Source organism: Lissotriton vulgaris, unplaced genomic scaffold (assembly GCF_964263255.1).
Source record: "Lissotriton vulgaris unplaced genomic scaffold, aLisVul1.2 SCAFFOLD_11150, whole genome shotgun sequence".
NCBI classification, from domain to species: Eukaryota; Metazoa; Chordata; class Amphibia; order Caudata; family Salamandridae; genus Lissotriton; species Lissotriton vulgaris.
In genome coordinates, this window is record NW_028248396.1 from 1,515 (window position 1) to 13,917 (window position 12,403).

At 40.1% G+C, this 12,403-nt stretch overlaps 1 protein-coding gene across 1 annotated transcript in view; it reads left to right on the top strand.

Annotated features, from left to right (window-relative positions):
* Positions 1–9,162: 9,162 nt before the first annotated feature.
* Positions 9,163–12,403, top strand: part of LOC147664125 (interleukin-17 receptor D-like) — a 39,755-nt gene continuing 36,514 nt past the window's right edge. Inside the window, exons 1-4 of the mRNA XM_086949975.1 lie at positions 9,163–9,282; positions 9,884–10,004; positions 11,859–11,903; positions 11,990–12,141. Coding sequence (XP_086806101.1) covers positions 9,235–9,282; positions 9,884–10,004; positions 11,859–11,903; positions 11,990–12,141 — 366 coding nt within the window. The 5' untranslated portion in view covers positions 9,163–9,234. The remainder of the gene's footprint in view (positions 9,283–9,883; positions 10,005–11,858; positions 11,904–11,989; positions 12,142–12,403) is intronic.

The window sequence follows — 12,403 nt, forward strand, 5'->3', positions numbered from 1 at the left end:
CCACGGCGCTCCGGTGCTCATGACAAGCTCAGCTCGTCATGGCCCGTGGAACGCTTGCATGCAGGGATAATTCCCCTGCTGTGCTGAACGTTCCACGGGAGCCAATGCACCTGTGACGAGCTCGTCCTGAGCACAGGAGCACCGTGCCTCATGACGAGCTGAGCTAGTCATGAGCATGCGGGCGCTGTGCGCGCCCCCCTAACTCCCAGCACAGCGGGGGAATAACCCCAGCAGCGAAGGGGTTAACAGTGGCGACCAAACCATGTAAGATGGATAGATGTAGGTTCAGTCAGTTTATCGTTTGCCCATTAAACATCCCCCGCCGGATAAAAGGATTGCTGTCACAGACCAGCTAAGCATTTGTCGCACAAGTTGTACGAGCGTTGGCCTTAACGCACCTCTGTGGAGGAAATGGCTACAAGATTCACAAACAGAGGCTACCCGAAAGAGACAATAGACAAAGCAAGAAAAAGAGTGGATACTATGAACAGAAAGGATCTTCTAAAACCATCCAGTAAACATGAGGAAGCACGCATAGTAGCGGTATCAAAATACTCAACACAAAGTCATAACTTTAAAAGAACTATCATTAAACACTGGAAAATGTTAAAGTCTGAACCAGACTTTCAACAATCTTTTGATCAAATTCCTATTTTTGCTCACACCCGAGCTCAGAACTTGGGAGAAATCTTGAAACACCGACAGCCACAAACCAAAATATTCAAAGGAACAAAGCCATGTTTAAGTTGTGGAAGTTGTAACAGTATTATTAGAGGTAATACAATAAATCACCCAATGAAAGGAAACAAGATTAAGATCAGAGTCAACGCGACATGCAATACCAAGAATGTTATATACGCACTAAAATGCCCGTGCGGGAAGTTATACATTGGAAAAACGGAAAGCAGCATAAAAACACGACTGACAGAACATAAGTCGAACATACGGCTGAAGAACACTAAATCCACAGTAGCTACCCATTTCATGGAGGCTAAACACAATATCTCCCAATTACAATATATGGTCTTGGAGGTAGTAGAAAGAACAGAAGGAAGAGACCATACCAAACATATGTTGCAACGTGAGAACTACTGGATACATAGACTTTGTACTCATAGCCCGAATGGGCTTAATGAACGGAGTGAACTGTCATGCTATTTATAATTCAATTTAGATAGACTTGTGCTGTTGTCCTTCTTACACTGGAAAGGAGACCTGCGATATGATATGCTATTTTTGTGCTTTTATTTGATTAGGATTGTTTTCGAATCCAGAGTCAAACATGTAGAACCTGTACAGTGCTAATCACACAGCACACCGCACCTACACCACAGCTCACCGAGTAAAACGTGGGACTTTTTGTTACATTGGCAAACAGGGGTTCGAATCACCAGAGTGACTAGTTTTTTTTGGATTTATTTTTTCAGGAGTTTACGTTATTTGCGTTATTTATTATAGTTTATACAAACCAGTGCACCCTACAATAGATAGACGATGTATAACATATTGAATAGAGGGCTATCGTCAGACTAACACGGAGTGTCAGGGGAAGTATTTCGTTTCGTTCCGTGATCACGTGAGCGGAATGGTAGCGTATAGGAGAGCAGCTTGTTGGTAACCTTGACAACCTCCTGAAATGGAGGTGTAGAGAACGCGGAAGAGAAATAGAACAAGACGCGAAGGTAGCTGGATACAGGTCAGTTTCTTCATCGGTAATCGTGACAGCCCCACTGGTTCTTAACTAATGCTGATAGCTACACACCCGGTTTTGAGCGAGTCGCTTACGAGTTTTTTTGATATTGTTGTATTACAGACCATGACGTTGTAGTGAAGAACAGTGACACGTAAGTGCATGCATGTGCTATTGAATTGGTAGACAAAAGCACGGGCAGATAAAGGGCAATAGGTGTGAGTTTTGGAATGCACACTCGGACACTTAACTATCATGTAATAAAACACACACACAGATGACACATTGAGACTCTGGAACATCATTATAATTACTGTTTATTTTAATTTTATGTTTATATAGTACTGATTCCCTGATGAAGGGCGCCATGATTTCGCCCGAAATGCATTGGAGTAAAAAGGAATTATGTCACTGATGTGAAAATATGGAAAAAGTTACTTGGAAATATTTACAAGATGTGTATAATGAAATTAAATCATCAAAAAAATATAAAATAAAAAGAAAGCTGATTATCAAGGAATTAACAAGTGTGGAATCCTCTGATTACAAGGGAGGAAAATAAGGTGTGCCCAAGGGGATGTCCTTAATGTCTCATTAGGGACACACCACAGAATCTGTCATATAGGCGCCCAGGGACGTTAGCCGCCACCTACGGAGCACCCAAAAAGGAAAATTAACTGTTTTAAAATAAGTTGTGCACTCATCCCACTTTTCATAGATGTAGGTTCAGTCAGTTTATCGTTTGCCCATCAAACATCCCCCGCCGGATAAAAGGATTGCTGTCACAGACCAGCTAAGCATTTGTCGCACAAGTTGTACAAGCGTTGGCCTTAACGCACCTCCGTGAGGCTCAGAAACCAACATATAGATTTCCCCTGGAAACCATTGTTCTGCATCATCCAGGTAAAAACGACTCCATCTGTAATTACCCCCTTTGGGTTTAAAAATGAGCAGAAAAACGAATGCAAGTGGCGTGCTCGCGGGTATTAAGAAGGAATGTGAACCCGATAGGGGAGGCTTTCTGTAGCGCTGGGGTTCCGAACCTGGCGCGCTAAGGTCGCAGCCGGGCCTGAATGAGCTCTCCCTGGGATACAAAGCTTGGCGTTCATTCTTGTACCGAGCAGAGGTTAATCCTCCAGAAAGGACGGAGCAGGGCCGCAGCTGAGGCCTCTCAGGTGTCCCAGGGATCCGACTCCGCCCTTTCACGCTCCGCCGGGCCTCACAAGCAGGGCCTTTGTTCCTCAGAATGTTAATAACCAATTGTTCGCCGGAGCCCTCCGTGCAATCTGATAGACCTTACAAAGGCAGCGGCAGCGCCCATTCAAAGCGCCTTAAACCAGCAGGAAAGAACCTGGGAAGTAAATGTAATTTGCTTGAAAAGCAGAGTTTGGTTAATAGAAGAGAATAGCTGCTTTCTGAGACCCCGACCAGGCTCTTAATAGGATCTTGAAGACATTATTTAGCTAACAAATTGATTTTATATTCTGTTCTTTATATAGTCCTTGTCATACCCCTGAAGCGCTTTTTTTTTAGGTCTGTTTACATTATTTATATATAGTGGTGCATACCCAGGGCAAGGCTGTGAAGCCCTCCCATGTACATTGGGGTCTATGGGCGTCCTTTGGAGTCCTTCAGCTTACATGCTGAACTGTATGCATTTTAATGACGTGGTGGATGCACAGCGCCATGTTGCTGAACATAAGCATGTGTATTGGCGGGAGTGAAAGATGCATTTCCTTCTGCTCAGGAAATAAAATATGCGTCATGATCGATTGCTTTTCACGCGCCTGCCCCACTCCAGCTTTTAACACTTTTCACACCAGAATCAAGAGACCAGGCATGGTTTGAATGCACATTCTGTTTGGGTGTGTTCTGCTGGGTTTTTTTATTTAAAAAAAAAAAAAAAAGCTATTGAATTTAAGTCAAACTGATCAAAATGTACTAAAATGCTTCTACCCTACACTTGTGCATTGCTGGTAAGTTCCAGCTTCAGTGATTGACATGGGATCAATGTCTTGTGATCAGCGCTGGAATTGGGAAAAAAAATACCTGGGAACGCTAAAATAGGGTCACTGCAGCGGTAGGGTTAAAGGGGGGGGGGCGGAGTCCAGTAAGACTGAATCGGAAGATATGCATTCAGCGGTAGGCAACCTAACGTCTAATGTCTGCAAGTACATATGCATATTTATTTTAAAATGTTTTTATTGGTTTTATGCATGAAACAGCAAACAAATAGCATTTGACAATTCTGCGCAACATGAGCTCTATTTATTTATGCATCCGCGATATACAAGACCAATCATGTATCATATTAAACATTCTACCCAACACCATTAGTCTGTGCCAGCACGGGAACATATTTTAAATGCTAGTGTAAGGAACCAGCCTGTCTAATCCTCAGTCATTAGGGTCCCATCCATACATATGCATAATCAATATAAACTCTGCACCAAAAGGAATTGACAATTAAAGAAGCATTATTGTAGTGGCATATTTTATTTGCCACATACAGATTACATTTTACAACCCCCATCACTTTGCTTAACAATCCAATCAAAAAAAGCTTTATTCGACAAGTAAATGTCATAAAAGCGAAGTACATCTAATTAAACTCATTTTGTTACAGACATTTTCAGTGTAAATATGTTAAAAATACAATAAAAGGATTAATAAATATACATCAATCTTGCACTTAGTTAAAAATCATATTAAAACATATGTAATAATGCATTAGATAAAAAAAGAATTGGATTGTTCTGATTGAAAATACAATAGGTAATTAAACATACATAATGATTAAAGAGAATAAGCTACAGACATAGATGCCAGACATTAGTTGATCAATTGATTGAGAGATTTTGATCTTATGCCCACATCCAGCTCAGATACTTTGCTTCAGCTCCTCATTGCAGTCATTCATGTTCTAGTAGACCGTAATCTGCATAATGGAGCCAGCCACGCTTATGTTGGGTACACAAAGCGAGCATGAGCATAAGACTCTTCACACTTCTCACAGAAGGGGCATCTACTGTTGCCCTCACTTGCCCACTTAGCCGTGAAGGTTCGCAAAGGTAACTGGAAGTACAATATTCATACCAGACATAAATAAACGTGAGTACAGATGCAAATAACCAAAAGTTAAAAAAAGAAAAAGACACTACACTAAACATAAGTTTATCTCTCAGCAGATTACCTGATAAACTGCCTCATTGTACCTCTAATCCGCTGATCCATCTGTAGATGATATGAAATGCCGTACCTGTGCCAAGCCCAGGGGCAACCTACTGAAAAGGAATGAATTGCCTGCGAACTATACAGATGTGGAGAGCCCAGCCCAGATTGAAAGGACAGTAAACATCTTTCAATATTAGTGCCTTTAGTTAACAATGCAGGTCATTACCCCTGAGAGGAGGAAAATGGCCTCCTCAACCCTGTGCAGGCAGCTGCTCGGCAAGGTCCACACACCGTGGGTGAGAGGCTGCGACGTATGCCGAGGAGAGCCTGGGCATCTTTGTTGGGACAGAGCCAGGAGAAGCTGCTGGCACCAGCCAAGAACCCTGTTCCCGAGCAATAATACCTGTCGGAACAGGAATCCTGCGTGTTCCCACAACATTTCAGCACTGCTTGGGACATTCCCGTTTAGTGGCAGCACCAATTAGAATTCTATTGCTTTCTGTAATTCGCTTTTTCATATTTATGCTCTTAAATATTAAGGGCCCATTCCAAACCTTTTGTGTGTGCTGAAGTACTTCTAGGGTTTGGGGAAACCCCATCTGTGGTCCCAAACGGTAGATATGGGTTTGAGATGAAAGTCACTGCCACAATAGCTTGCAGGTTTAGAAAATGTCCTGAACCTGTGTGGTTAGGATTAGGGTAGGGAACGAGGGGCCATGCAGAGACATTTTAAGGCATATGCAAAGTAGGCATTTGCTCAGGGCCCCCATATTCCAAGGGTCCCCTGGGAAACTGAACTGTTTCTCTATTTAACCTCTCTCTCTTTCTCTCAGTGTAATTTTAATGATTTTTGGCAAGGCAAATATCAACTGTTTATGTGACTGTGTTGACAAACAAATCTAAATTATGTTAAATGTTATCATGTGGGCTTGAAATGGGTAATACAGTTAAAAAAAATTCTGTACAGCGGCCCCCAAAATGTTTCGCCTGGGGCCCCCAAAATCCTTACGATCACACTGCCGTCCAGGATAACCTTAGGGTATTCACATAAGTACCCAACGTTTTTAAATGTTTCAACTAAAAAGTTGTAGTAAGTTCCTCTGTCAAAAATCGTATTCTTCTGTGTGATTGTGGTGAACCCAGTGCTTATTTTGAGCTGGTGGTGCTCACAGTACTCCTTTTTTGGAGACCAGCACTTACTTTTCCTCATCAGACTTTAACCCAGAGCAAGGAAAACACAAGAATAAAGGAGGAGAAGAGAAAGACTGAATAATAGTGACAAAGGGGGTAAGCAGTGATAAAAACCAACCTGCAAGAGTGAAATGATGGAGCAGGGGGTGTCTGGCGGGGGACGAAAGAGGTATAAGGTGGGCTGAAGGCTACGTACAACTGGCATCCAGCAATTCCAACATTGTTCAGCGCGGATAATATGCTTCTGAGAAAAAGTTTTGGCACTTGCACTTAATATATAAAAAATTAAGCACTAAGTGAACCTTAATCCTTCATCGTCTAAGCTCCATGTTGGTATGGTTGGCTATTAATTCTGAGTGCAAGCTCACAGATTGGTTCTGGGTTTGGTAACATAGCCTCTTAAGCGCTTTACTGTCAACTATATCGATAGATATGACGTATTGGAGGACAGTTGTATTAGCAATAATCTTCCATACCTTTTTAGGTCGGTGTTTTGACAACCAGCCTGTCACTAATAACACAAATAAGGAGGGCTTTGGTTCGGTTTCTCTCTCCCTCCTAGTTTAAAAAAGTAATTTATTTAAATATTTTTATACATTTTTCCTATGAGGACCATGATTAATCACATAATAAAAAAACTGAATTGCACAGTTCAGTAACAACGTAAATCACTTAACAGAAAGTTGCCCCAAAGCCCAGACTCTATCACTCCGTGATAGATTTAGATTAATTACAAAGTTCCAAACTCCTATGGATAATATATACAGATATGGTGGGTCGACACATAAAGCCGATTTTTTTTTTTTTTTTTTAACGAATTCATAAAAATCAATCCATGAGGGATTTGTGTCAGTTTTCACATATCCAAATTATACGAGTGGCACATAGTTACACGCCCTCCCTTCCGACCATCCCTGCAGAGGGTCCAAAATTAGTTTTTTGTTGTATTTTTTGCTCTGTTGATATAAAGTAACTGCCATGGTTACAAAAATGAACAGCTGCCCAGTGATACCACCTGCATTGTTGTGCACCCCTAACAAGTTGTGGAGTTAATACCAAATCTAATGGAGAACTTCCCTCAGAAAGCTTGCTTTCTCTTGGTTAAGTGAGCCAAGGGCTGGGCAAGTGCAAAATATTGTTACCAGAGCAAACTCTCAGCGTTGACAGCGCAGACAAAAAAAACCTGCACTCCTCCCCCATCACGCTAGTTTTGCTCCTGTGTAGAATAAATTAAAAAGTCTTTATAGTGTTGCACCAAGGGAAGCAAGGAAACTGCTGTCTTTAGTCTGTCGTCTATTCTGTCACTTCTCAAGCTGCTTCTCGATCGTCCAACAAAAAGCTACTCAAATAATCATAGATTTTGCTTATCTTGTATCCATTCTTATCGCGTATAAGCTCATGTAATGTTTCCTTGTTCAACCCCATTACCCCACCACATTTGTTAAGCAAAATACCCCTTTCAAACAATCAATGAATGACTTACTTCTGCAAGCCTCTTCCAACCATTAGCTTGTGACTTTCTTAATCTGGTCTTGGCTCAGTCCAGTAGAGTGTTCATCTCTCACGTAATGATCTTGGCTTGTTTGTGTGTACGCTTCTGCCTCTAGTAGAGCGCTTGCATTGAACTGCATCAGGTACTACTTTACTACTATCACCCTCTCTGGCTGCTCCTGCTGACTTCCTGTTGTACACTCACTCTGAATGAGCGCATTAAACCAGACCTCTTGGCTTTGCCAATGCTTGTTAATTTCTGCTACCATTCTTTCTACTGAGAACTCCCCTTCAATGACTTACTCATGCTTTTAAGAAAATAAAACCTTTGTAAACCAAAGTAAGACATCTGCCCGGTATAAGGACTTGTCTGCCAGATGAGTGCGAATGCAGTCGTTGACAGATGAAACCTCTGTCATTGGATTAGCGAGTTGACTTACATTTCTCTCAGCCTTAATCAAAGAGGCAGAGAAGGGATATAGATAAATGTCTGAAGCTGAAAGGATGTAACCGAGACAGAGCGTGTAACTGCTACAGGTGCAAATCAATAATTCAGTGAGGACTATCTCCTCTGGGATATTTTTGCTCCATCAGGCCAGATTCCTTCGAAAATAGGATCCACAGTTGTAATCCCACAAAGTTTTGGACTTTTTTGTACTTTTTTGTACTTCTGTGTACTTCTATAAATGTTGCTCCTGAGAGTCGTCTTGACTATAATTTGGTCCCATAAGAAATGCAGGTTAAGAACAGGCTTTTAAGTTGCGGACACATCATTACGACTCATACCGCTAAGATCTTTGGGGATATGAGAATGTGGTACCTCAGACCATTGTTCTGGGTCAGGATGGAATAAGCAAAAATACCAAAAGAAGACCCTATATGGAGTCTAATGGACAGTGAGAAGACATATGAGGTTCACCCAGTAGCGCATACACTGTTATTTATTTGTTCGTTTAATTTTCCTCAGTCAAAATCACATTCTGCATTACATCATCTGTCCCTTCCTAAAACTATTTATTACAATTATTGCCCAATACAATTTCAGGTTGTATTTGAACTTGCAAGTAAGATGTTAAAACACGTAGTTAATATGACAAATCTTTCTATTGTATTTTAACCTTCTCTGAGCTTCAAAACTAAAGTGATCTGGAAAGGCTACTGATAGAGGAGCATTGAATGATAAAGAAATGTACCAGGTTTTACTACCAGAATATTGACACTGGAATACAGACAAAACCATGGCCATTATATCGACTACTGGAATATCATTAATCCAGTCTAGATTTACCATTCCGAACTCCACCTGTATGTACCTTGACACACTCACTTTCTGAATAGTATTTAAGGTAAATAAATGCATGGTTAAGAATAGTGAAGCTGTACTTAGCTATGTGTGCCAACTTTAACAAGGTACTGGTAGTCCATATTTTGGTATGTTGCTGTTTTTGTCAGTGATATTCTGATACAGCTTTATCCGGAGACCCTATCTAATGGACTTTGTAAGACGAGACGGAGTCCGGTGACACTAAGATGCCTAGCCTTTAATGCCTTCTTACTGAAATGTTCACAAGTGCCTGCATTTTTCCTCACACCTGTAATGTGATTTCTACTCCTTAGGTCTGGAATTTCTGAAGGGGTTTCGTGTAATCCTGGAGGAGCTGAAATCCGAAGGGAGACTGTGCCAGCAAATGGTTTTAAAAGATCCGAAGCAGCTCAACGCTAGCTTTAATAAATCGGTAAGTAGATTGTGGCATAGGTCTTTGAATCAACTGAAAGCGTTTATTGCCCTCTACCACCGCAAGTGAAATACAGAAGATAGTGTGTACAATTCGTTAAATTCAGGAATCAGAGACTACCTATTACTTGAAGCAATATTTTGACAGAAGTTATATTCATACTATTGTTCTGAGTGTGTTCTTTAAATGTCATGATGCAAACTAAAGGGCTCATAGGAGAACTATTATTGAAGTTCAATGTAGTTACTGGTGCAAAAGTACTTTGAGATTGGGACTTCCTCTCTCGTTATAATTATTCCGGTCGATTGGAGTTGTAGATCAGGGATGTTCCTGAAAATGCAGCACTGATCTTTCCCAATAACCTACTGCTCCAGGATATTGCTACAGCATGTGTAATTTGTGGCCTCATCTGTGCATTGGACAACAGATATTGCAAGTTTGTTCAACTCACTTTTTGTGGTGCTGCACTTTGGCTTAAAGTGGACAAGTAGATGTTATGAACTAATGTGGCGAGCGTTCTTGTACTATGCTATTGATTGTGCAAAGCTAATGTTAGATGGCTTGAGGTTTCAAAACCTTTGTCTTTTTGTTCTTTCGTTAGGTGATGGAATCTCAGCCATTTTTAAACCTCAAATTTGAAACCGATTATTTTGTAAAGGTCATTCCATTTCCTTCTGTTAAAAATGAGAGCAACTACCACCCGTTCTTTTTCCGAAGTCGAAGTAAGTGTAACTCTTATGGTAATGTTTTTGCAACTCTTTATGATGCGGTTGTGCTATAGGGCACAGTCGCTAAGGCAGCAGATATTGGGGGATGTGCCATCTTCGTGTTTTTGGATTTGCAGGCTTAAAGTTCTTTGCTTTACCATTATTTCTGTTTGCCCTATAATGTCTCTGCATTGCAGTTTTTTAATTATTCCAAAATTCCCTTAATCCTGTTCTCCGATTCATTTTTCTCCACCCTACTAAATGTTCTTATTCTACATTTTCACGTCTCAATTTTCATGTCTCAACTATTGTGTCCTCATGTATTCTTACATTTGTTCCATTCTATCCACATATTCCTTTATCCCTTTTTATGTTCCCTCCCTCTCTTTTATTATTCCTCTCAATTTCTCCACTTTTCCCTTTCACGTATTTTCCTCTCTCCTCACCCTTCATGAACAGCCCCCATTGTTTTCTTTTTATTATTCCTCTAGTACTCTTCCTACATCATTTCATCTACTAAGTCTTAAGGCTTTTCATTTTTCCTGTCCCATTTCACAAGTTTTGCTATTTGTACCCTTGCTGCTCACTTTTCCTGTGCTCCCTACCCGAACATATTACTATACTCTACTGGGTTCAACTCCTCTTTCTTCATATATTTTTTATTTCTGGTCTCTCCCACCCCTCCAACCCCCCACCCCATCACCCGTTTTCTTTTACCTTTCTTAGTCTTTCCTGTCCATTTCTTCACACATTTCAATGTTCTGTTCGGTTTCTGAATGTTTATTCCTTACACCTTTCTTCTATCACTTTATAAATATGTGTATCCTTTTGATATGTGTGATTTGCCTGTCCTTTATGTCCCCTATTTATGCTACCTTTTGATGTTTTGGGGTAGCATTTTCTGTGCCTTTAAAACTGAATGGTATTATTTCCACCTTTAGTCTGCAAGGTCTTTTACATATATGCCAACCGTATGGGCTTTTTGCCCCTTCTCTATCCATTGCCTTTTGCGCCTTTTCTCTGCATGGCTTTTAGCACCACCCATCTTCATGGCTTGATGAGCATTTTATTGCATTCAGCATGAAAGGATTTTAATATTTTTTTAATTTAAATTCCTTTTGTTTAATTTATATTTATGATTTAAAAATTACCATAGACCTCGAGCATTTTGACCTTTTTGTTTTTTCGGCTTTCTCTCAATTGGTTTCTCTTTTCCACTTCAAACACACTATTCCTATGTTGGAAAGAATATTAATCTCTTGTTTTTGAACATTTTCTTGATCTCCTTTCATAAGTATGCATGCATTTGTTCATAAGAACAGGAGTATCAACGAAACTCGGCGTATGTGTGTATCGGTCTATATGTATTTATATAAATTAAACATGTTGTTGTACAGAGTGTAAATATTACCATTTTTTAATGTGGGGCGGGGCCATGACTCATAACTCCCTTTTGCATGCAGAACTGCAGATAAGGTTTATGACACTGTATTTTTTTCATGTGCCCTTGTTTTAACAAAAGATATGTGACAAAGTCCATGATGAAAAGGGTTCATCAAGTTTTGCAGGAAAAGAAAACACACACAGGAGCGAGATTGTGATTATTAGGAGAGTTGTTTCCATGTGAAAAAGTATGTGTTACATGCAATCTTTGAGGCAATACCGTGTTTTTTTCATTTCATTTTTGATTTACTATGGTAATTAATGTGATTTTGACATTTGCATTGTAGTAATGTGTGAATGTGTCTTTTTTGTACAGTTGCTCTAAATAACGAGGGACAATGAATGATTGCCTCTGATTTCTTGATGTTTTGCATTGTGTTAAAAGTGATGCTGCAAAAGTTATGATCTATACTTGTGTCTTTCCAGCTTGTGAAATGCTGTTACAGCCTGACAGTCTGATCTGCAGACCTTGTGAGTATAGTTGTGGTCTTACAAACATGATGAATATATTACGGTGTTAAGATTGTAGCTTAAAAAAAATTCTCTATTTTTTTCAGTTTGGAAGCCAAAGAACCTTAGTGTGAGCCAGCAAGGTTTCAACATGCATGTGTCATTTGACCACGCACCTTACACCTATGGATTCAAGTCTTATTATCTTCATTACAAGCTAAAGCATGAGGGTCCCTTTAAACAAAAGACCTGCAGACCGGTAAGCTTCATTTGGGATGCCAGCAGTGATGTCATAAATTATGTCATAGAACATAATGAGTAATATCATATAAGAAGTTATAAGCCGTGCATGGCTGGGGCGCAAGTTAGAGTTAGCCCTGCTAACTTAAACTGGTGAATGTGTGTGTTTTAAAAAAAAAAAATGCTTTTGTTCAAAACGTTAACGATCGCTACTGACAAGTTCACCTAACTATAGCCTCACTTTAACCAGTGTTTTTTTCAGTGATTTTATAGTTTTTTTT